This window comes from Euwallacea fornicatus, chromosome 27 (assembly GCF_040115645.1).
Source record: "Euwallacea fornicatus isolate EFF26 chromosome 27, ASM4011564v1, whole genome shotgun sequence".
Taxonomy (NCBI): domain Eukaryota; kingdom Metazoa; phylum Arthropoda; class Insecta; order Coleoptera; family Curculionidae; genus Euwallacea; species Euwallacea fornicatus.
Genome location: NC_089567.1, coordinates 1149231 through 1175812, shown reverse-complemented (window position 1 = coordinate 1175812; position 26582 = coordinate 1149231). Strand labels below are relative to the sequence as shown.

The following is a 26582-nucleotide window of genomic DNA, read 5'->3' as shown; positions in this document are numbered from 1 at the left end:
TGTTCTTCAATACCTCCCAAATTATACGTAATTTTTCAAATTTTATAACGATTCTCTCATTGCGCAACTTTGTCTCAATTTAAATGGCTTCAAGTCTTTTATGGCAATCGTGACGTATCTGGTTGAACTCTCAAAAGGCTAATATTTCCTCTTTACGAAAAGCAAGAAAAACCTACTTACTTACGACACAGAAATGTAATATATGAATACGTTCCATCTTTATTCATCTCACTCCTAGTTAGGTGCTTACTCCACTTTCCTTAAATTTCTGTCTTCGTGTTACCGTTTAATGACGTTCCTTGTGAAAGAAGAGGATAGTTTTCTCGGTAGCTTTAGTCATACTTTACATAATAGATAACTGCCTCCGGAAATTGGGTAATAAAATTACAGTAGAAACTTTCTAAAGGGTCGCGTGTAAAGAAATCTGTTAAAAAGATGTCTACCATGAAAACTTTTGCATTTTTTTAAGTGTTGTATTTCTCCATTTCCGAGATATTCAAATCCGTTAGAAACCTTCCTGACCTCCGAGATCTCCCGATTTGACTCCGCTGGACTTTTTCATGGGCGTTTTTCTACCAAAAAAAATATTTAAAAACAAAAACTCTTTCGCGTTATCGATCATTCTCGAGAGTGTGCTTCAAACACAAGTGCGCAAACCATCACGAATCCGATGACAACGGTTTCTAGTTTCTAGAAACGCAGGCACACGGAAATGAAGTTTTATTTATTTAGCAATTACCGACAAGGCAGCATTTTTGTAATACCATAACCCGCGTTATCTCAAAAATCAAATTCTTGTAAAATAATGAATGTTTTGAAAAATATGTTGTTAATCTTTTATGCTGCTCTATGAAAGAGAATTGTTCTTCGAAGCAAGTCGAAGACATTTCTTGTAGTGGAAAACCAGGGACGGAATATGGCTAGTGATCGAAAGCTGCAGTCAAGCTTGAACGAGACTATTACATTACACGGGGAGTTTTCAGCTAACATCGTCCTCCCTAGCAACTGCACCATATTAGTTTTTAAAAATTAAGCTCGGTGTTATTTCTCTCTCACTCATTTGAAGAGCTACGACGTCCGTTAAATTGGATTAAGTTTTGCTAAATTTAGAGGTCAATAAAATCCGTTATGAAATTTCGTGAATTGAGACTTGCCCCAAATATATCCGGAAAAGTCGAATATTTCCTCAAACGTTTTCATTTCCTCTTTGATTTATTTCATCAGGTTTATTAAATATGATTGATACTTCGTCGAAGCAATTTTTTTCTCGCTACGAGGTGCTGATAGCCGTTCTAGCTTCTTATGTCTCCTAGTTTCACTCTGTTCCATTTCTTATCATTTTCGCTTCTTACCTTATTGTTATCCGTGTCATCCCTAAATTAATCTGATTCAAAGTAAATTACGCAAAGTTCAGATTACAAAGATCCTTTTTCCTTCTCCTTTAATGTGCTTCCGAACTTATTCATTATGTTTGAATTTTAAATTTATGAAATCTTCTGGGTTTTGTATCCAGACAAACAATTAAAATTCCCGAAGTTTTTGAATTGCTAATCGGAAGCATCTCGATCCTATCTCCGACGAAAAGGGCCTAACAACGAGGTTCTGCAGATATTTATACGTTTCAATAATATTTATCCAATTTTCACAACGTGTTGGACTGAGTTGTTTTCTTTGCTTTTATTCTTGCACGCTTCGTTAAATGAAAAATATTTAGCTTAGTGGCAAAGGGTCGCTAATTCGCAAATGCCAAAACAGTTCAGAAGCTGGCCGAGCGAAAGATCATCCCCCTGTCCCTCCCCTAAAAACGGAAGTTTATCACTAATTTTCAATAGAAATTATTTCTCTATAAGAAATCATTAACAGTAACTTCGAGAAATAGCTCCGATTTAGGACAGTTCGCTCAGGTGGGCCTCCAACCTACCCTTTGCTAATTCAAAAGTGTGTACGCAGATCCGACTTTTCGGATGTTTATTAATTTTGCACTGTAGTAATCCATATTTTTTGGTATTTGTATGATTACGTGTAAAGGAAAAAAACAGATATGCAAAGAAATCCTTTAATAGAACATATTAATGCAGCCATGAAAAAGTAAGTAAGCAATTCAATTAGCACCACCACCTATTGACCAGCTCATCAATATGATTAGTTACTGCCTGTTTGTTTACTAGTTATATGTCGAATTTCACGTAATACTAGACCTACATCTCCATGTAATAATTATTACATGACGCCGTAGTGTAACTATAATCACATGTACAAAATCACATGACTTACCTGCCTATGCATACCCTGCAGCTCCCCAGGCACGTTCCTGGTGCTCATTATGAGGGATATCGACATACTAAGGTAGAAACCGAAAATTATGACCAGGGGTATGACGTAGAGGACCAGGAACTTTAACATCACCATCACTTTGGGGTAGGAGCCATTGAGCCAATCTTGCGGAAAGGGATAGCAAACTTCAAACATTTTGCTGCCCTGATCATCTCCGAATTGTCTAATGTGAGACCCAATTAGAGCTGGCAATGAGCAAATAATTGCGAGAATCCAAATGCCAACGGCGGTTGCTACTGTTATTCTTGTGGCCTTCTTGCCACCACCTGAAAAAATAAGTAAAATCAAAAATACTTTTTTTTGGTCGATGTTGCCGACGAATTTGGTTTTCGCGGTTTCGAAAATAATGCTCTATTATGCACCAAGGGCACGAAATGCAGTCGTTCCGAGAAAATTATGGTAATGATCTTCCGATTTATTACGAAAACCCTTTTTGGATGTTGTGTGGCCACCAGAGTTCAAAAAGAGTTTTCAGATTTACCGGAAAGCTCTTGACAAAGGTTCTCGTTCCAACCCCTAATGAAATATGAATGTCATTCTCAGCTAGGCTTATCTGAGAATATCTCGTAATTGTGTGTAGAGCGTTATTCCCAAATCAAATAAACGAAAAAATTTGCACTGCTGTAGCAGAGAATGAGCTCTGTGGAAAAATAGCGTTACCGCATCTGTGATAACTCACGAACGTTCGTGAAACTCTCCCCTAATCCAACTGGGAATCTGATCCATGGCTTTAATATAAGAACATAGTAAGCGAAGTTTTGGGCTTTGTGGGCGTAAGTGTCTTATATTAAGCTCTTACGTACAATGTCTGAGGAAATAATTACATTTTCAAGAAGTGCCATTCACAAATTGGAAAGTAAGCTTCAGGATGAGTGATTTTCTACTCATCTTCGATTGGAAAAGTACCGAACAACGTATAGAATGAAAATCGAGGATTAATCGGGACCTACACAGGTACCTTTCAACAAAAATAGGATTTCGCCATGATGTGAACAGCACGTTTGTTTACTTGCATTCGTGATTCTGTTGCAATCGGGTTTGAATTTTTGGAAATAGGAATAATGGGAAGTCAGTTGGCAAAATTTTCCTTGTTCGAATTGAACAAAACGACCAAAAATTAAACAAATAAACCAACGATTCCTATGCCGCTGGCGAAACCTCTCTATTCTGAGAAAAGAAAATTAAAGAGCTGCGTGTGCAGTGTTTATTATAAATTAAATTAAAGAAAATATGACCAAACCACGTCAAACGCTTAGAATATGTTTAAAATAGTGATTAGTTAAGTGTAGAAAAGTTCTAGTGCAGTAATTTGTCGTTATCCCAATTTGCTTTATTCTAATTGTCGTTTATTTCGTTAACACATAATCTTGATTTCTAGTTTGGGTTCATTATGGGGTCAGACCAACTTGCCTCTCTCTGACATTAAGCACCAAATTAATTTAAGATGTTAAGCATACTTCCATATGGAAAAATATCACAAAGCAATTGGAAAAAAAATTATATTTAGTTTAGGAGCTTGCGCAGCACATCATTTCATTTTATTCGTTGAATTTAGTAAAACTATTTAGAGTTCACCAAATGGAGATCAAGCACCAGTGGTGCAAATTTGATTTGATCTTTCCCGACTTAATTTATGTGTTTTATTTTTTAAGCCTCCTTTGTTCCCACTAGAGGGGATGTGTTTGGCACGTTTAAAGGATATTATTGATCATTCGAGGTTCCTGATCACGATTTAAAATAAAAGGAGTGCACCTGTGTTTCATAGGCATCGTGAAAAATATTGGGCACGTGAATTGCCTTGTACCCATTTTTTACTAGTCGTTTCATCAATGACCCCGTCAACCACGCTTTTGCTCTACATCAGTCAGAATGCGCCCATCAAAGCACTATGACGTGATCATAAATTCTCAAAGATGCCTGACAACCGCAATGAGAAAAAATTGGACAAAAGCGAGGCTCACTGTTGTAAAACCATAAAATTTAAATGCCACAATTAAAAAACTATAGCGAGTCTCGTTAAATATTTCTCGTAGTTCAACCCCCAGCCTCAGCTGCGGTTAAATACCCTTTTCTGTACAATTTTAATAAAATATACAGAGACCGTAATAGACACGCAATAATGGCAATAACTTTTTAAATCATTTTTCTATCAAAAAATGTGTCAAAAAAAGTTGGAAGGCTAATTTATTGTCATTGCTTTATGACTATGAACTCTTTTATTGCTCCATAACAGTCCGAAGAAGTGTTCTTTGCTTTTCAAGTATGACCCTCAATTTCTGACTCGTTTTATGGAATCCACACTTATTTGCGCACAAAGGTGTATCAAATTTTACAGGGGTTAGACAAGGAAAATTTGGAGAAAAAACATTTATTTCCTTAATTTCATTAAAAAAATGTAATTTCGTCAGAAAAGTAAAATAACAAAAACACCCCGTGTATATTTTAAACGTCAAGTAGATAGCATTTTGGAAATTCCAGTTTTTAATTAAAAAAAAAAAAAAAAAACTACCAATTTTTTGCTTGCCTATCTGGCTCAGCACCTCAGCCATGTTAGGAGTAGCTCGCTTAATACGTATATACATTTGTATGGTTAAAAATGGTGAATTTGACAGGAAAAGAAAGAATTGATTTGTTAATAATTGGGTATAAAGACCGAAAAAGGACCCAATAAGAAGTTGAGACACTCTTTAACGAATTGCATTTAAATTGTCCGCCCATATCACAATCCTGTGTGCCAAATACATTAAAAAAAATACATGCAGACGTGAGGAATTGTCCAGAACAAGCTTTAAACAGGAGGTGCGAAATCTGCTACAGTTGGTGATGTCACGCCAAATATCCTGTTGGTTCAGGCTGTAGAAGACTACTCTAAAAGTTCTAGCTGAGGAAGACAACCCTAAAAGATTTTACAACGACCTGATTGCAAATCACCCAATATCCAAAGCATCGGTACGCAGAATTCTAAAGGATGAGAAATTTCATCCCTACAAGGCTCGTTTGGTGCAGAAATTTAGTGAGGATAATTCGGATTGAAAAGTGCAAAGAATTTCTGAAGAAAACTCTAATTAAACAAAAAAAAAATTACTCTTAGATGAAGCCACATTGTCTTTTAAATCGGCGTAATCGCCATTATTGGTCGCGACGTAACTCTCTGTGGATAGCAGAAGTCCATACACAAAGACTTCGAAATATAAATCAGTGGACGGGTATGGTAAGCAATAATTTACTTGGATCTTTTTTCGTAGATGGTAATTTAACCGCCATAAACTATTTTCAATTATTAGAACAACAAACTGAATCTGCAACACGGTTCACTTATGGCGATGGTGTTAATAAAGTACAGTTTCAACAAGACGGAGCACCTCCTCTCTTCGAACTGGCAGTTTAGAAGTTTTTAAAGCTGGTCTTTCCAAATAGGTGCATTGGTCCTCGAATGCATGACGAAATGCAGTGGCCGGTTCGATCACCAGATTTAAATCCTTGCGACTTTTTCCTTTCGAACCATTAAAAAAATCAAGTTTATGAATACCGACCAAATAACGAGGATGACTTGAGGACTCGTATCATCGGTGGAATGAAATCGTTCAGGCAAGACACCTATGTTCAAGCGAGAAGAGCATTCATGCAAAGTGTAGCACTGTCTTTGGATAGCAATGGAAGACGTTTTGAACAAATATTTTGAACATTAAATAACATTGAATTCTTGTAAGCAGTAATTTGTTATTTTGCTTTTCTTATTGGATTTAATTTTTTTAATAAATGAGAAAAATATCTTTTTCTCGAATATTTTCTTACGTAACTTCATTAAAATTTGATATATCTGTGTGCGCAAATATGAGTATAGATCCCATAAAACAAGTCAGAAGTAGAGGGTCGCATTTGGAAATCGAAAGATGGACTTCTTTGGAAAGTTATGGGACAAGTTCAAGGTCATCAAAAAGTGACAACAAATTAGCCTTATAACTTTGACTAGAAACATTTCTTGATAGAAAAATAATTTTAAAAGTTATTGTCCTTATTCCATATATATGACGGATCCTGTGTATGCAAAGAAAAAAGCTAGAAAACAGTGGGTAACTTACTGCTGGTATGAAATTTCTTCAACGGGTCCACGATGGCGAAAAATCGGTCTGCCGATAGGGCAGTTAAAGTGAAAACAGACACCCCGATGGAGATGTCTTTGGCTGTTTCTGATATTTTGCAGATAGAAGCTCCCCATGGCCACGATTCGAGGGTATAAACGATCGACGTGAAGGGCACACTGCTGATAATGACGAGGAGGTCCGCCAAAGCCAGTGAGAAGATATATCTGAAAATCGTAAATTAACTGTTTTGATAAAATTTTAGCTTGTTTTCTGTATTCATTTTAAAATAGGGTTAGCCCCATGAAGTGGAGCCATATATTTCGGGAAATCCAGCATTTCCAGTTCCAGTAAAATTAAATTAGCATAACTATCCTCTTCTGTAAAGCCATTAATCAGCTCAGGATTTTGTACTATATAGATAATTTTTGGATAAATAATGCCATTATTCCATTTATCGCTTTTTATTTTTCGTTTCATCCAAACCACCTTCAAATTCATGTCTTGCCAACAAGTTTGGAATCGTCTGAAAAGGAAATGGAATTCTCCTCCCCAATAGACGGGTAATTACACTCCTCAAGATATAAAGGTATTTGCTCAACAGCCCTGAGACATTACTTCGTGAGATCAAATTTCATGGCAAAAGCAATAGTGTGCTCGCTGAAAGCATAAAGTATTGCTATGTAGAACAAAACAGTTTAATGAAACAATTTGCTATATAATACTGTTTCATTCTAGTACAAGTGCACTACATATTTTTAGCAGGTACATAGTTATATTCAAAACAGAATTTACGAAAGAGAATGGGAGCTATTTGCAGCTGTATGCTACGTGAGCTATATTACCGCTTTTTAGATCTTTCGGATTCAAAGAAAGTGGAATCCCTTCAAATTGATAAAGGAAACATATAAAATAATGCAGCAGCTGTAAAAAATTCTATGATGAAATGCAATATAATCTATAAAGCGATGAGGGATGGGAATTTTAAAATATTTTATATTCATTTTATTATTTGTTCTATATTGGCGCGAAACACGGGCGTGCGATAAAGTGACTTTACGGTACGAAAACCAAAACAACATGTCAATGTCAAAAATGTTTATGACCGATGTCAAACCGCGGCTTTTGATATGCGAGTGGTAAGAACGTTTTTTACGCCTTCATTCTACGCTAATATTTAATTTAACTTACTGAAGGCAACAAATTTATTACACTTGAGCCTATAGGAAATACTTGTTCACCTACCCAGGCGGGGTAAAGGTGCTTTGACACGTGTTAATTACAATATTCCTTCTGAGCGGAAAAATCTGGAGCGTTCAAAAAACTTGTAGATAAATGCGTTCAACCGATCAAATTGTTCCAAGGTTTAACAAGATTTTCCGAGAAATGTGTGATAATAAATCGAAAAGAGAAATCTAATAAATGTGAACAAACTCCTATTGTGTCTGGATAGACACAAATAGGCAAAAAAGGAAAAATGGAACAGAAATATCTAATGATGTAAGGAGCACTTTTAACGCGACTTTAATTGGCTTCCTGGGCTTTATGTTAGGTCTATTATTGCTTGGTGATAACAGAAGCTGTATTTTCTGTCTTTTTTATTCATCGATTCATGCCAGCGTTGATTTTGAAATGGAATTTATTTGGAATCGTATAATTATCGCCACCCTGGAGCGTGGTGGCGTGCAAGCATAATGTGAATTTACCTAATCATTCGAGAATCAGCAAATAAACAGAGATTTGCCGGTTCAATACTAACGTTCCTCTCTCTATATGAAGACGATATGATAAATGTCTTCCATTCTTCAAATCAAAATAAATTCATCCATATAAATCATAAAAATTGCTCGCTCTCACCTACACAAACTACATTCATTTCCGAAGACATGAAATATGCAAAGACGAGAACTGAAATTTCGTTTTGTTTACATACTAACAAAAAGTGTAATCGTGAATGTAAATACGTACCTGGAGTGTGGGCGATTTTGCAATTTTTCCTTATGAATAAATGAAATAGAGAGGAGATTGCCGTACACAAAAAAAGAATACAAGTAAAATTTTAGGTTTATTAAAACTTAATGCAATATTTTCCTCTTGATTTTTGCATTTCTTAGATCTGAAGAAGCTAGCTGAACACTTCATCCATGTCAATCGGAATAAAAAATAAAAAAGTGGAATACGGGATAATTCTGTTTCAAACTTCATTTCATTATTCCCTTTGTGCCGACTAATGTGGACTTGGGACTTGCATACATTTATTGGCTTCACTTCGATTAGAATCCATGATGGTTTCTGTTACTGTTATTATTTACCTCGTTTGTTGATTTGTTTGTAACTTTAATTTGCTTTGTAACAGGTTTCCTTTTCTAGGCGTGGAGTACTATTGCGAAAGTATTTTGGCATCTCTTTCCTATAATTTTAATATGGACAGGGAATATTCCGAATCTGTTTTTCCCTTATGTTTATCGTAACTAACATACACAAACCGGAAAATTTAAAGGAACAGACATAAATATTTTCTGTAGAGTAAACTTAATGTTAATATTTCTCCGATAGTCGCTTTATACGAACTTGACCGAAGTGGCTGAAATGTGTTTTACAAAAATAATATCATGTGAAATCTATTGAAGAAGAAAAAAACTCGAAGATGTCACACTTGATGACAAAATACTGGTCCAAACAGACTGGAGCAGACGCTCGATGATGTAATCTAATTTATACTAAGTGTGGTTCCCATTGTCGAAATATGTATATAAGCAAATATGATTTAAATAACAAACGATTTTTTAAAGAAGCGTTGAATACCTACGCAAGGTCCTGCAATAGTGCATGAGCCTTCCTTAGCTTCTGCACTAATAAAGTTAACAATGTTTTCCCTCTGCAGGATTACACAGCACATAAAGGTGCATTTTCAGAAATTATTTTTTAATATAGAGGATGAGCCCAAAAAGTGTGACAATGTACAACGTCGCCATTTTAAATGCAACTTCCCATTTTTTTGTTATTTTCGGATTTCTTGTTGAAATTTGCTGTTTCCGAGTTATGTGACAAAATTTGAAAAATTTGACAGTTGCATGGTTTCACCTAAACGTGCGTTAACCATTACGAATTTCGGAATCAGGTCTCTGATGCTAAAAGAAGACCCAATGAACCACGTTTTGACGTATTTTAATTTTAAAAAATCCTCCGCAACCGTCGAAATAGGTCTCTGAAGTTGCATGACTTCGAACTTCAGTAACTTGCTTATTTGAAATTGAAATTGCCTATTTCCTCAACGGCATCGCGTTCAGAATTCAAAAATCCACAATTTTCGGTAACATTACTCTATCTCTAAATTCGATCATTTCTGAAATTCCGAAAATTGACCCTTTTTAGCTTTTAAATGTTTTGATAGTCGTGAAAAATGTCAAAATGACATTTTCCACGACTCTTAACATGTCCTCTAGCTAATGAATTACGCTTATTATAATTTCCAGTTTACGGTTGTCATGGGTTTGACAATAAATACTTTCTGAGTTTTCAGATTTTAGTTAGTTTAATGTGACGGCAATGTAAAATTAGTTAATTTATTTTAATTTTTTTATTTAAAAAGTTGATAGAATTAAATAAAGAAGATGTTGACCCTCTGTGTTAAAATCAATTTTTCTTTATTTCTTATTGTTCCTAAATGTTAGGTATTGTTGTCATTTTGACATTTTTTATGACTATAAAATATTACGTTATGTTTACGTTATCGAGCGTATGCTGTAAATATATTTTACATTCTGAACTGAATTAATTATTTAATGTATTTTTTTCTTTTGCTTCAATAATGTGCGTTCCCTTCTCGAGTTGTTGCAACTGCATTCATTCTTTTATCTGATGAAGCCATCGAATAGTTCTTAAGACAGTCCATCCCATTCAACGCAATGCGAGTCTTGCTCATTCTCAGTTTTGCACGGCAGGAATTCTGGACTTCAGCGTTCAAAGATATCTAATTACAGCTTTTAAAATAATAAAATTAAAAAATAAACTACAATCTATTTCTTCAAATTTGCCCATTATGCGTTATGTTATTCACGATATACTGGGTGTAGTATGGGAATCAAGCGTTTTTAAGACAAGTAAAACTCCAACTTAAAAAATGAAAGGATTTTACCTCAACTGGCATTTAATTCTTTGGCTCATAGCATTTTATTATTATCTTTCGTTTCCCACCATGAAGCCGTAATGGACGTTAAAACATCAAACATTCGTTTATGATTTTTTTGGTAGGAGTGGTGAGTGCAGTTCAGATTTGGCGATATTTTATGGCCTCCTCGGCCGCCAGACCTCTCTTCATGTGATTTTTTTTAATGGGGGTATCTAAAAAAACCAAGGTAAGCATCGTCCTTTAAAATAATTAAACGAAGAAATCCGACATCAAATCATCGAAATCTATGGAGACCCGTTGGAAAGGGTGGAAGCCGATACTTTTGAACATCCTCAATATTGCGTCAACGAGAATGGACAACACATGCCAGATATGATTTTTTATCCATGGTTATAAAATGCTATGTTTTTGAACATGCTGTTATAATAAAAAACAAACTATATATAAACAACCAACAATCTTACGATTAGCTCCTAAACACTCGATTTTCATGCCGCACCCGGTAAAATAGTTAAAATAAATTGAATGATTTGAGTTAAATATAATTAATTTTTAACTATTTTAAGTAATAAAAAAAAGTAACTTTATCTTGGCAAAGTTGTTATCGTTTCAATTTTAGCTCTACCTCAAGGCCGCTTCTGAGGACAATTTATCTTAAACAGCTCAGTTAATGAATTTAATTAATCTTGTTGATTAAATTAAACGAAAAAAGCAAGATTGATTGCTTACATCACAATTACACATTCATTACATACTCACCATTTCAGACAAAAGTTTTCCTTGTAGTTTTCATATAAATGCAGAATTTAACGCACAAGGGGGTATATTTTAACGTTTCTATAGAAATTGGCTTGAAATTGAAGTTATCAGTACATTAATAAATAAGTCTTAAAAATTTAATCCCATTTTTTTGGTGGTTAAATTAGCTTCCCTGTGCCCAAGTATAAAAACTCTAATATCTCGGTGAGTTAATAACTCTAATATCAAATAGGTAATAAGAGTAATTGTTCTTAAACTTGGTTAGTTACGTGTGAAATCAAAAAGGGTCAATCTAGGTAATCACAGGGCGTCATTAGGGATACATAAGACGAATTTTAGGTTGTCGAACTCATCAGTTTCAGTTTCAAATTTAGTGGAAGATAATGCAATGTTCTAGCAGAAATTTTAATCAAATTTTCTTAATTAGGAAGAGGGACGCCTTATATGTTAGGAACAAAGACAGTTTTCGTGTTTTTGGTGGGAAATATGAAGAGAGCTTTCCAGGTGCGCGTCGTGTGCATTATAAGTGGTCGTCAAGAATTAAGAGAATTTTTTTATTCAAACAAACATTCTTTGACGTGTTGTAGGCCCAAAAATGATGAGAACAAACCTCTACTGTCAATTGCTGAAGTCAAACTAGTAAACAGCTCCAATGGGGTCTAAAACAACGCTCTGGCCAGTGAAGTCAGCCACTTCATGGTGACCTGTTAAACTTTAAAGTTCAAGATAGTAGTGGCCGGCATCACATATACACATAACGGAAAAATCTAAGGATGTTTTTCAAAAATCAAAAAACTACTACTATTACGTTAGTGCAAGCACTCACTCTGTATACATATTTCGATTTATTGAAAAGATCTAAAAGTAAGCAAACGATTTTCTTGCTGATATGAAAGAGTTGGAATTTTGAATTCTACTAAATTATCCGGTTGATTCAATTCCATTAGTTCGATATTTGCTCGTGTTTAGCAAGTACTCTGGAAATACCGTGTTTTACTATGGAATAACAATATTTAACTCTGGATGAGATAAATCGAGCGCTAGACCTTTATGAAGATGATTTGACACAATTTAAGTAGCTGAGCACATGGGAGTTTCCCAAAGTGTCAAATCATTCGAATATAGAGGGAATTTAGGGAAACCGGAACTCCGACCGAACAACACCCAGGACGTGAACGTATTACAACTACAGCTCAAGATCAATTTTTGGTTTTAATAGGTGGAATTGCGGGACCTGAATTGATTGCAGATTTGCAACCGGTGCATCTCGTCACTCTAGGTCAAAATACTGTTGGAAATTGTCTACGTGAAACCAAACTTCATAGTTGAAGACCACTGAGATGCCCACCGTATTCCAGAAATAATCGCGCTGCAAGATTAGAGTAGTGACAAGAATGTCGAAATTGCAATGAAACTGACTGGACTACAGTTTCATTCACTCACGAACCCAGATTCTCATGGAATAAGAGTCTGGAGACAGAAAGGAAATGTTGAACGTTTACGACAGATCCACGAACTCTATTCATATAGAGGTGATACAATAATGGTAAGGGCCGGAATAATGATGGTTAGCGGTCAAACCTCGTTTTTCCAACTCGATTCCTAACAGCTCGACAGTACATCGATACCACTCTTGACCCTACAGTTTCACCATTATATTATGTGTGACGTTGTTGGCCGAAATTTTTGCCTCACTCATGATGATGCTCGTTCACACGTCGCCGGTATTGTAACAGACTAGTTGACCAACAGAGGAGTCGTCGCAATGCCACGGCCAGTACGATCGCCAGATCTGAATCCGATTGACCATGTCGGGGATATGATTCAAAGAACAGTTTCGCCATATATGGCGCTTATATGAGCGGAAATCAACAATGTCATTTTGAGTAGGGACGACAGAATTAGGGCTCCAAGTAATAATTGCGGCGACCATGCTTTGCGTTAAAGTTAATCTTGTTTGGTTGCTAAAGATTTTTTGTTGAGTTAAAAGAGGGACGTTTTCAGTTCTATTTGCAACTTACGCATAAATCAATATAATTTAGAAATCTATCAACAGAAGTGTAGATTTGTAGTATATTAAACACTTTCTAACGCTATTAGTGCACAACTTTATTTTCTGATTGGTTTCAGAAGATCTTCAATCTACGTATGAAAAATATCCTTAGACTTTTCTGATGTGTCTATTTTACTGAAAAGTGGCAGTCAATTGTAAGTGATTACATTGTGGAAAGGCTGCGAAAGTGGCTGCTTCAGACTTCCATGGTTGTCTTAACACCTTCAAACGGTCGTCTCCCAAAGAATCGTCTCGTGAAGTATACGCACCTTCTTTCCGGGTCACGTGAACCGAAATTGAAATTATCACCGACACCACAGCTCCATTACAGTAAAGTCGCTGCCGGTGGATTGAAATACTGTCAATCGTGGCAAACGCGGAACTGCCTACTTACCCCATGGAGGTAAGATTGTATTTCAATTTCCATAGACCTCAACAGAGCCAAATTGCTATTTCACTTGATCACTATTTTGTCCTTTGAGTTGAAATGTGAATGGCTCTAGCATTAAATCGAGACACGTGCGTAAATCTGATTACTCCACTATTCAAGTTGAATTGAGAGTAAATTTATTTCTACTTTCTATCTAACAACTTGACTCCCACATCCTGTATGGGAAAACATAAAACGAGTAATCCTTATTATTTCGAAGCAGCTTAATTGCAGCCTCACATAGGATGTAATTAAGCTAATACGATTTTAATTTTGCAAAAGTCCATTAGCTGTTGGATAGCGGGGGTATTCATAATCTAATGAATAAAATACTTCGAAACGTGGGCACGAAAATTTAGGATAATTTTTAAATTCCAGAGGATTATTTTTAATGTATTTTACATTCTCAGATGCAACAGCGATGGAAAGTTTCTCGATTAGTAATTTCAGCCTTTGAAGTGAAAACAAGAAACCGGGCTACAGCACGAAATGTCTAATCTAGTGGCTTTTCTAGGCGATAATCCTATTAAACTTGTCAAGGAGGATCCAGAAATGCCATTCTCGAACGTGGGTTGAATAAGAACCGAGTTAGTTGAGAGTTTCTTTGACCGCTATTATTTCAAGGAACTGTTTAGTGTTTAGACCTCGTCTCTAGTTGGAATAAATCGCATATTTAGTTCCAAAGCCTATCTCCTCGTAACCCCAAGTCATAGCTTAGTGGTTGAATTTTATATGTTCTGACACGAGAAATTTCCCCTTCTAATACAGCCGGTATTAAACAGGCTTCCGGTGAGTTTAGAATCGCTTTGCCAGACAATAATAATGAAAGCCACAAATAAATACCTCAAATCAGATTATCTGGAGACCAGCCCGTGGTGCACGGTTTCCGCGTGCAAAAAGTGCGAGCTTTACAACCTGGAGATTATCCCCTACGCTTGGTGGTTCTGTCCTATCGCCTCCTCGGCCACCCGATTTGACACCCCGCCAGTTTTATATATGAGGCTTTGTCAAATATATGTCGTCCAAGATGGAAATAGATCACGTGGAACACGTTGGTGATAGTTCTAAAGCAGCTACGATTACAATTCGAGACGGGATTTTGAATTCAATAACCGAGTGACAACTGCGAATGACCAAAGGAAAATTTGTGCAACTAGTATTTACTTAATTAAAAGCATTTCGTTGAAAATCGTTAATTAATAAATTGTCGAAAAAGTCATATTTCTGTTCTTGATTTAATGTGGGTCTTTTAAGGTGTTCAGCCGCCTCTTATAAAATCCGAACATTTCCTGTATAAGTAAATTGTGTCACGCAGGCGCGCAACGATACACGTGTGCGTGCTTACTTTTTCCTTGCTTGTTGCTTAGGAAAGAAAAATTGTATAACCATATTTTTCACAGATCGTTGCGATAAAATCCCCTTTCCAAGCCCTCCAACAATGGGGCTACAACATTCTCGCCATGTACATATTTAAAGATATGGACCATAAAACTCATCTTTCCAGCTTTAAAAAGCTCCTCCCAAATCGTTTTCACCTCAATTACCCATTGCATGCAAACTTCTCTCCCGTGATATGCTTCTAATGATAGAAACTTTCGAGTCGAGTACCTGCTTTAAAAGACATCGCGAGCAAATTTACGGAAACATTACGAAAGGATAAAACTTTTATGTCGATATTTCATAGGTCGACTTCCAGAGATTAAAACAAGAGGACATCAAGAGATTCTTGGTTTCCGTATTGGCGCCAGTTTAAATGCGACTGTTGGCGCCAATAAATCCAAACAAACCAAACATTATTATTGGCGCCGATTTACTGGAGTGCGGAGCAGTAAATTGGCGTAGCGACTCGGATCCGTAAACTTGTTAAAAGCAGTTGAATTTTTTGGCACCAGGGATTGTGCCACGTGCACCATCAACCATGCACGTGTAAATCCCAATTTTCTTGTACGGAATGTGTCACTTGAGTACAACACTCGCTCATGTTATAGTACAACGGACTTGCATTTATTTTTTTTTTAGAAGCTTAAGGAAGTGTTTAATTAAAAACTGGTAGCAAGAGAAAGTTGTGGTGGCCTAGTCGCGAGGTTCTGGCTTTTTAAAACGTAGTTTTAATAAAACCGGAATTTTTTCTAAATAAATAGTCCTGACTGGAGCAGAGAGAGCCAATTACTCTACAAGAGCCAACGTAATTAATATCCAAGGATTCCCATTTTCTTCAACTTTCCCTTGTTTTACTCCAGCTTAATTAATATCGCAAACATTTTTTCTTATAACTGAGGATTAATGGAAGAACACAAAGGCCAGTTACATAGAAATACAATATAACAATTCGCCATCGACACGCGGTAGAATGAACCAGGCAATCCAGAGAGTTATAAATTTGAACACTTTTAATAGAATCTTCTAGGTGAGCGCAATCGATTTCCCAGGAAGTGTTCTCCTTGAACTCAAATCACATTAAACCACCAATAACACATTCTATAAAGAAGTTTCAGGAAAATCGATGGCGCAATTTTCTTCTCAATCAAATTCCACTACTTACGGGCAATAAATATTCCAGTCACAGGCGAACTGGACAGAACCCAATGATTGCCCAGACGTTCTCAATTAGGCCTAACTAACCAATTTATTACGCTAATACCTTGAACAAAGTGTTAACTCAATAATCAGTGTCCCAGATTCAAATACTTACGTGTTAGGAACATTCCTCATAGTCCTATGCCTCAAGAAAATGACGACTAAAGTGCCGTTTCCCAGACATCCTACAACGAAAATGATAAAAAATACCACTGGGACGAAGTAAGTCTCTGGTCGTAAGTGTAAGGGAATGTAACCGACATAGCTGAGATTCACTGTCACGTTTTTCACATAATCACTAGAGTCCACGTTGCTGAGTATTATGGAAGTATTCATGTTTTTTGAAGATTTATTAAGTAATTAATGAATTTTCGATGTCCCAATTGGGGAGTGAAGGACGTTTGGTGCGGCGGAATTCATCCTAGGCCCTGGCCAATCAGCGGTCAATCTGTAAAAAATAGGTCCAGATTATTATGCATATTAGTTGCGATGCGAAGGAAATAAGATAAAAGTGAGTTGTTTTATTCATAATAGAAATAATATAAAAATTAAATAATCGAAAATCAACCCATTATTTGCCCGGAGATATTACAAAATTAGTCATGGAGAAAATTTAAATCTGCATGGAACAATAATTTTTGCGGTGTCAAAATGAACTGAAATGTTGTTAGTTTTCCAATTTGAATAAAAACAGAAGTAAAAAATAAAAAGAAAAAAAAACGAGAACGTAGAATTGTAGAAAATGGGAAAACTTGAAACACGTAGTAATGAAAGGAAGAAAAAAATTTCATCACCGCTTTTAATTATTAATTTAATAAACAGGCACTTTGTTTTTAGGTAGATATAATTATTTACCTCTTTTAGATTGTTAATGCTCGTTATAAAGTTAAGAGTAGCGCACTCAAGATGGTAAAATCGCTGTCAGCATGGACTCCAATAAAATCGATCACTTCGTGCATTTCGCAGGATGGAAATAGTAGTAAATATTTGGAAATCGATCAATCCTTTTACTCTTTACTATAATTAACAATAATCCTCCTTCTCATCATATCCCTTCTTTGACGAATACGAGTTCCTGCTAATGAGCCTGGCAAAGCCAGCACGGACGTCCTCATACCTGCACTTTAACGACTTGTGATTATTCGTCCCGAAGGGTACTTAAGGAGTATTTATTCCAGTTTTGTTCCCAACAATTAAAATTTATTTATTGACTTCAACGTTCTAATTTTAGGTCATAAAGCCGACTGCTTTTCCTGCGTCAAATGCATTATAAAATCAGAGTTTCTCACATTTATTATCGAGTTGAAAAATTTTATTTAATTTGAACATGCGATCAAATTTGCGCAACATTTTTTTAGCTTTTCTGCAGTAAGAAGCTTACTACTGGGTCTGAACAGTATATAATGCATAGCGTAATACAAAAGAAATGCTTGGAGCATTAAAATGATCAATTTTGGTATGTTAAAAAGGTGGAGGGTAATAAATAAACTTTCTATGTTGTGTGTATTGTCATGCGCTATGTACAATACCAACTTAACATCTTTATCTCTGTTGAGCGATATGCAGGGGTTCCTTCCTTGGAGGTTGGAGATACCATCCGCGAGTCGGTTCAAAGTACCGACGTTGCACTTCTGGTTACGAGAGTCCAAGACGGACTAGATACCTGCTTAGCGAGGTAAACACGTGGGATCTCCCCAAAGTCTTGGAATTAGGACAACCCTTTAAACATTAACACGGTTTATTAACTGACTTGTAACACATAACTATGACTATGACTTAGTTGCAGAAATTTATAATTGAATGATCGCGATCAGACCAAGAGTATGAGTTATGATAGTGAATTGGCGATGTATCTTCAACTGATGAATGACAATCGTGATAGGAAAGAAGATAATAATAATGCCCAGCTTCTCCCAGCCCTTAACTACTGGATGCTGATGGTCAGCAGACATAGGCGTACTCTTAGTCAGAGCGCATTTCACCCGAGGAATACCCATTTCGCCAGGCCTGACGGCCAATGGACAGATTATCCCGTGACCCTGTTATTGCCGTTGTCCCGAATGGGACGTGATGGCACCCCCAATTACGACCCCACCCAAAGGTAATTGTGGGGAATTCCGGTACCCAAGAATCTCCGATGCACATTTGTAGCTTGAGTGCTCCGCAATTTAGTTCTTAGCCAAAGTACAAAAGACGAGGAATTAGAACCATAAACCATTTCTTAGGAAAACTAACGGATCGCGACATCTGGGAGGCAACAAATGTAAGATGTGCAGGGGAGTAACTTGGGGTTTTAACTTGCTCGATGAAGATATGAAGACTTGGTTCACTACGTCTTAACAATGTCATAAATATCTCTGTATGCCTAAAGTGAATACAATGCAATACAATACAAAAGAGACAAACGTAGGTGTCATTGCTGTCATGGCAATGCATTTATAGAAAAATTACTTTCATTGTTTTATTTATACCAAGCGTAATCGACCTTAATCTCTGGGATCCAGTAAAGAAACGAAAATAACAAAAAACATAGGAAAGATAAGATTCTAGTATTTCCTATTTTGGGCTACAAGCGAGCATTCTCAATTACCATTTTAAGAAGAAAACACACTCGTTAACGGGAGTGGGGGCTTTCTAGCCCTTCCTCTTTTTGTGGGGGGTGGAGGGGCTCAGTAGCGAAATTATAGTCATTCTCAGACAATACCACCAGCATTATGTTACGTCCAGCCTTCAATTTTTCAAGCCCTTTTTATCACTGAATCTCGCAGACAGAGACCATTTATTCCTCTTTGCTTTCGGCGTCAGCAATGCTCACATCCTAAGCCGTGTTCGGATTTCCGCAGTGTCACAGGCCAAGAGGTACATATTTCAACGTTTAGAGATGTTGCGTTTTCCTGGTGTATTAGTGCGTACCATCTTATTAAATTAATTATAATTAAAATTAAGAATTAACAGTAATAGTTCTACCCCAAAATTGATGTATTATTTAAATATTTCTTGATACGTGGCGAATATGTACAAATCGCCGCTCCATGGGAATTTTTACGAGCTGACGCCATCTGACGAAAATCCCTTGAGGCACGAGAAACGAGGGACGCTGAAAGCGCTCCGCTGCCAATTGCCGGAACGCGCATCGAACTAAATCTCCCTGGGGTTACTTTTGACCCTTTAGGGGGTGATATCGTAGCGTTTCGGCAGCTTTTTCAGAGAGGAGAATCCACAAATTCATTAATTATAATGAGTAATACATTTTCATCTAAATGACAATTAAAAATTTTTGTTGAAATCTTATTTCCTTCGCTTTTCACGTAGCCTAAAAGCTGGCCCTAAGTACGTTTGCACTAATTTTCGAGTGACTTTAGGCGACATTGCTTCACCCCAAGTGATGGCACTTTTGATTTCTCATCATATAAATCGGGGCGCCAAGATTTTGCTAATTTCCATTGCGATTAAATCGCGTGGATATGCACAATGTCTCTGAACATGACGCCATGAATTCAAACACGCACTTCAGGTCCCAAAGTATGTTGAGAACTTCATATGGGTATACAGGGCATCTCAAAAAGAACGGGCGAAGCTATAACTCAGTTATGTACAGGGTGAGTCTGGAGGATCGTGCCAAACTTCAGGAGCGTGTTGTACATGAAAAATAAATGTGAAAAAACTCAAATGTTGTTATCCGATTTTCGTTTGTTTACAAGTTATAGCGTAAATAAAATTTTTTAACTAGGATTCTATTTATTATAAACGTACCTTTCCTGGACGTTGGATTGGTCGTGGTGGCCCTATTAGTTGGCCTCCAAGGTCTCCAGACCTCACACCACTAGACTATTGTTTGTGGGGTTGGTTTAAAACTGAAGTGTACAGAGTAAAAGTGGACACTCAAGATGCACTAATTCAACGCATTAGAAATGCTGCAGCTGCCATTAAAGAAAGACATGAAACAATCAGGAGCGCAACGAATGCTCTTCAAAGACGAGGCTGAAAATGTTTAGAAGTTAATGGCGATATTTTTGAACATTTACTTATGATATCCAAACGTTAATTTATGGAATTTCTTATGAAATTTATAATTTTTTAAAAATTTTATGTTTTAATTTTATTTACGCTATAACTTGTAAACAAACGAAAATCGGATAACAACATTTGAGTTTTTTTACATTTATTTTTCATGTACAACACGCTCCTGAAGTTTGGCACGATCCTCTCGACTCACCCTGTATAAAACGGATTTTGATGAACTTAAAATCAAAAAAATTATATTTTTCACGCTATTGAGTAATGCCAGAGGTGAGGTTGTTTGAACTCAAATTCTTCTGCTCCAAGCGTCAACTTCAAGATTTCAAATGGACGTTCATATTTTTTTTACATTTTTTGATGAAAATTATTTTCCTAAATTTTTTGGTGCGTCACAAGTTAATGTTAAAACAATTTTTAATTGAAAAACGTTGAAAATTTTCAACAATATGAATTATATCATTGCTTGCATCATCATCATGGGATCATCTGCATGTCATTACGTCTTATCCCATTGCATTATCTTATACGAAAACGTCTGCCACCATGGACAAGTGGCGCCCATATAATATCCAGCGGGAAGGGCGGAGATTAAAACCGCTTCAGTGCCTTGGCAATTTTTCTTACTGATGTATTTAGATTCTCTGCAACACTAAGCGATACGTTGAGCTTCAAATTTTTTATCAAAATCTTCCAATTATTTTTCCGGCTCTTGAAAAGATCCACAGTGTCACATGTTGTGTTCCAAACGTTTAAATTTATTATGATTAGGTACTTCTCTAATAGGAAAAAGGGTAGAATGAAAACGTATCGATTCACTGGGGTTCTTATTGCTTGGAAAAAATGCTTCAGGCAAATCTACGTTTTCACTGTTCATTTTTAAACAATTTCAACTGAAATTGGCACTTTATAATTGTTAGGAATAACAACGTTAATAGCTATTTTTATTGCATTAATAAACTAATTTATAATAATCACACTTGCAGCATAACCTCTCACAGAAAATTATGAGGAAGAGTGATGTGATTCCAATAATTAATTGGGGTTTTACCTTGTCTCTTTTCGGTAAGTATCATATGCACGCCATTCCTCCATGGCGCCAAGCGTCTTCGTACAGGGTAATGCAATACAATGAGATGGAATAAAATGCAGATGACGCTATGCCGATTTGTATTGTCGAAATTTTGAATTCAGATGGCTAAATGGCCCACATTGTTTAAATTTTTAATTTTTTTCAGTCGAAAATTGTTTTAGTATTAACTTGTCATGCGTCAAATTCAGAAAAATGTTTTCTGTTCGAAAAATATGGAGTTCTATTTGAAATTCTGAAATTGATACCTGAAACAGAAGTTGAGTTAAAAAAGAATCAATTTTGACGTTACTTGGGAGTTTGAAAAATATTATTTTGTTTGATTTTTGAGTTCATTAAAATCCGTTTATAAGTAACTGAGTTGTGTCCTTTTGTCAAGGCACCCCGTATATCGAAAAGCGCTTTGTTTTCTATATACAGGGTATAAAAGTTTGCTTCTTGAATATGGTTTTTAAATAATACTTTCAACATTTTTCGAGGTAAATTAATTCACTTTTATAATTTATTAAAACTTTTAGTGTTTTTTCTGATTCTCTATAAAGAAACTGCCGTATTTTCTGGGATTAGGTAAACCCAAGAGTAACACTTAAAAATTAGTTTTTTGTATTTAACTTGATTAGCGTTTTTATAGGAAAAATATTAAATTTTGAGATTTTTACCTTAAAAAGGAAATGTTGAAAATCGAAAACGCTAAAAGTTTTAACAAATCGGTTGATGCTATGTTTTAGAAAATAACCATAAGATTTGAAACACTTTTTAATCATTTTCTTTGTTAATAATTGCAATTAAACACTGTTTCGATGACAATAACAATAAACAAATTCTATTAATAATTGCTGTCATATACGAAAATGTAAAAAATATTTTTTAATTTCATTTCAAGGCCAATTTGGTTTAAAATCTGATATTTATTTCAAATAACGTGGTATCCACCGATTTGTTAAATTATTTTTTTTCTTAACTATTGGAGATTTCTCCTTTCAGCAAGACTACCTTTACTGTGTAAAAATCTTCAAGTTCAATATTTTTCCTATAAAATCGTTAATAAACTTAAGTACAAAAAAATATAATTAATTTTTAAATATTACCCCTCCGTATTATCCGCCCTTGGACAAACGTGGCAATTTCTTCATAGAGCCTCAAAAAGAGCATAAAAAGTTATAATAAAGTACAAAATGTCATTAATTCATCTCGAAATGTTTCGAAAACTTTGTCAAAAAACTATCCACAAGAATCAACATTTCGAATCTTGTATACAAAAACGAAGCGCTTTACGATATACTGGGTGATTGAAGAAAATGATTCGCTTTTATAACTTTTTTGTTTTTAAACTTAGAAAGTTGAAATTTGGAGTTAAGTTATGTGAGAATAGAGCCGATTAATTAATATTTGTGGCGTTTATTTAGCACTTCCGGTTTAACCGAAAATAACCTTAACTTTCGATTTTTAAATTTAATGCCCTATAAGTTTTTACCTTCTTGGAACTTAGAGCTCATTTTTAGTCTAAAAACATGGCATTAAAAAAATATACATTTTTTTGTAGTTTTTTCATATGAAGCTACACCACTGCGTATAGGCACGATTTTAGGTCAGAATTATGAAGAAAAATACTAATTTGTCATTTTATTAAGTACTTTTTCTTTTATAAAGCAATTTAAATGGCGAAAAGCAGTTTTTTCCATTTATCACTCGTTTTTCTGGGGACAACATAGGGGCTCATTGTGATTTTCTAAAACACAACGTATATTCATTTAGAAATGGACCGTTAATTTATTAAAAAATTGAAATAAAAAAAATACATTGACTGTGCAGTACGTCATGGTTGCCTTCCAAATGGCAGAACAAAGTATTAATATGGTTTTACTTGTAGAAATTTTGTAAAGTCGTGAAAACGCAAACGAATTAAATTATTTTAAAAAATGTAAAATTATACTTTTTTTTTGTTTTTTTTTTATAGAGGGGGAAAACCTTCTAAAGGTACCCGGTCTGATGGACTGGCGACCGGGTTATGTGGGATTTACCCCCTGAAGGGAGGCGCCTGCCCACTGAAAACGGGAAATGCCAATGAAGAATGAAACTTCGTTATCAGTGGAGACAAATAAATCGATGTTTTAACTATCATAGAAGTTAATCAAAGCACATCAATTCATGAGTTAGCTCTAGAATGTGCGATTAGCTATTCATCAGAGTGTCGAATTTTGAAGAAACATAAATACCAATCATAAAAATATCAACTACACAGGCATTTATATCCAAAAGATCATCAAAGACGATTAGGATTTCGCAACTGGTTTATTGAAAATTTGAACTTAAATCTACGGCTTCCTTCCATAATATTATTTCCCGATGAGAGCGGATTTACCAATTTCGGACTCTTCAACCGGAACAATACGCGATATTGGTCTCAAAATAATTTACATTTGATGATGGAAGATGATCGTCAAGAAAGATTTAGTATTTATTTTCAGAATGATGGTGCTCCACCATCTCTTATAATGAGAGACTTTCAACGGGAAAATTTTGAAAATCGATGAATTGACACCAGTGGACCAATCAGGTGGTCACCTAGGTAATTAAATACCAAATAGTTTAAGTCAATTTAAACGAATAATCTGTATAAGCTCTCGTAGATCGACCGACTTAATCCCTCTTCAATTTTTTTGTTTGGGGAACAGTTAAAGCACAAGTTTACGCCACTCCTTCTGATAATTGGGAAAAGTTATGGCAAAAGAGAAAGTTCGCAAGACGATAAATAATATCACCCCAAATCAATTGGACCACGTTATGAGGGAAAAAGTTCACAATGCTTTTGCTAACCACAAGATGGTCATTTTGAACATCTAAATTCATTACTTGTTGATGACCACGAGAATACAGGAGTGTTTCAAAACTCGACGCCCTGACGAATAGCTAATCTCACATTCTAGAGCTATCTCACGAATTGATGTACTTGAAATAACTTCTTCCATAACTAAAACATGGACTTGTTTATCTTCACTGATAATAAAGTTTTCTTCTTCATTAGCATTTCCCGTTTTCATTTTATTCACAAATTTTTTAAAATAGGAGCAGGCTGGAGGGTTTCTAAGAGGAAATCTTTCCGCATAAATTCGCGCAGCATCGGAAGGCCGTCGACAATCTCCGAATGCTAAAACATACAAATTTTTTCATATATTTCTTTAAACGAGATATTTTTAGATTAAAAATGACCTTTAGATTCCAAAAAAGTAAAAATTTACAAGGCGTTACATTTAAAAGTGGGAAGTTGAGGTCATTTCCGGTTAAACTGGAGGTGTTAGATAAACGTCATTGATGTTGGTCAATCGGCTCTATTCTCATATAGCTTCCCTCCAAATTTCAACTTTCTAATTCTAAAAATTAAAAAATTAAAAGACCGAGCCACCTTCTTGAGTCGTCCGGTATGTTTATACGAAGTTTTCGTCACGTTTTGGGACCCATAAAATGTGGTTGAACTACGTTGAGAGACACCTTTGTAGAATCATCTGGAAACTAGTCCTCCATAGCTCCCACGTATGGTATACGAACCCACTTCGCTTTATGTCCCATACACGCGGTTCATTTGAAATGGAGGCAGTTATACATGAACAATTTCCACTTCCATCCAATTTAATAAGAAACTTCCTCAATATTAACCATACGAACTCGCTGGCCGCTGATGAAGGCAGAATCAAATTACTTGCAAGTGCACCCTACAGATCATTTGCTATGTCACGATAATGCCTGTCATATAATCTTATGATAATAATCACACTCAATTATTATGTATTATACATGGGCTTTGAGAAGACCGCATCTAAAATGCTTAATGGCAAACATCTCTTGGCATCATTTGCATGCTAATGGAACACACTCTTAACCTGGATTCAGGCTTTTAATACCAAATCCTCTTCAAAATGCATTATTCATTGGATTTTTTCTTCGAAATCGTCCTTGGCACCTAATAAAGAAGTCTGCTCCAAGGTTGTTTAAGTGTACTACAAGCATATTCTTTTAATGGTAGGATTAAGGAAAGTCCAAAAAAGCTTTAATTGGTCATCTCTCAAAGGGAATTTTCGCGTACAAGAAGATTATACAATTGGCTGCACTGTTCGTTTTCAGACCTAAATCCGACTTTATGTCCTGCGGTGGAGAGCAAACTCTCTTGGATTCAAGATTGAGGGTAAAAAGTATGCTCCAGCAATCGGCAAAGAAGGGACATAATCCGGCTTGTGGATGTTGAGTGTTAAGTTAACAAAATTACTGCAGCGGAAAAGTGAGTTTAAGAGCAAGGACGAGGTCGCTTTGATATTTTATTACGTTAACTACATGGTGGCACATGACATACGTTTTATCAGCTCTTATGGCACATCCCGGGAAATTGGTTTCAGTTTGAGGAATAATGAATTAAATCAGGAAGTTCCCATCAAATTGGACCTATATTTATGGCATAAGTTGGTTCAGCATTACTCGTGCAGGAATCGGCTCTGGCTCCAGTTCTGCTCTCTATTCTCAAATTAAACACGCCCGTGTTGGCGAAATTTCGATCCTTTTAGTAGTAATTTAAGTAGTGTAAACTAACTGGGATAATTTTCCACGAAAAATAGTTTAACATTTCAAATTTTTATCGTTTAACATTTATTTAATTTTTTCTTATTTTTTCCTTCAGCCTGATTAATTGTTTCAATTACGCGCCTCGTTTTGTGGTCATTTATGCCTTTAAGAATGTACCAACATCCAGGTAATTGCTGAAGGCCGAAGATAGAATGAGCTCATACAGAAAACGACAGCGGATGATCAACATGGAGGCAGCTTTGACACATTCAAATTTGCGCTGTACCGAAAATTCATTAACCATTATCCTAGTCATAGCTGTATAAGTAATTTCATAATTTATTATGTTTTCATTATAGTTTGTATTTTCTATTAAATTTTTTAAATTTTAATTGTGCGAAATAATAATAAAAACATACCCCCCTCCCCCCTCTTGTTATAAATCCCTTATTAGTTTTTTGACTTGCTATTAAACTAGGCGTACTATTTCTAACACTAAAAAGCTCAGAGTAGCTTTCTTTTGTGTTAAAAATAGCATAGAAAATGATATGCAAATT

General features: G+C 35.6%; 1 protein-coding gene across 2 annotated transcripts in view; it reads right to left on the bottom strand.

Annotated features, from left to right (window-relative positions):
* CCHa1-R (CCHamide-1 receptor) overlaps positions 1-26582 on the bottom strand; it is a 97430-nt gene that overhangs the window by 24326 nt on the left and 46522 nt on the right. For both annotated transcript variants that reach the window (XM_066296996.1, XM_066296995.1), the window contains exons 2-4: positions 16483-16815; positions 6417-6643; positions 2275-2600 (exon numbers count right to left, since the gene is read on the bottom strand). In XM_066296996.1, coding sequence (XP_066153093.1) covers positions 2275-2600; positions 6417-6643; positions 16483-16703 — 774 coding nt within the window. In that variant the 5' untranslated portion in view covers positions 16704-16815. The remainder of the gene's footprint in view (positions 1-2274; positions 2601-6416; positions 6644-16482; positions 16816-26582) is intronic.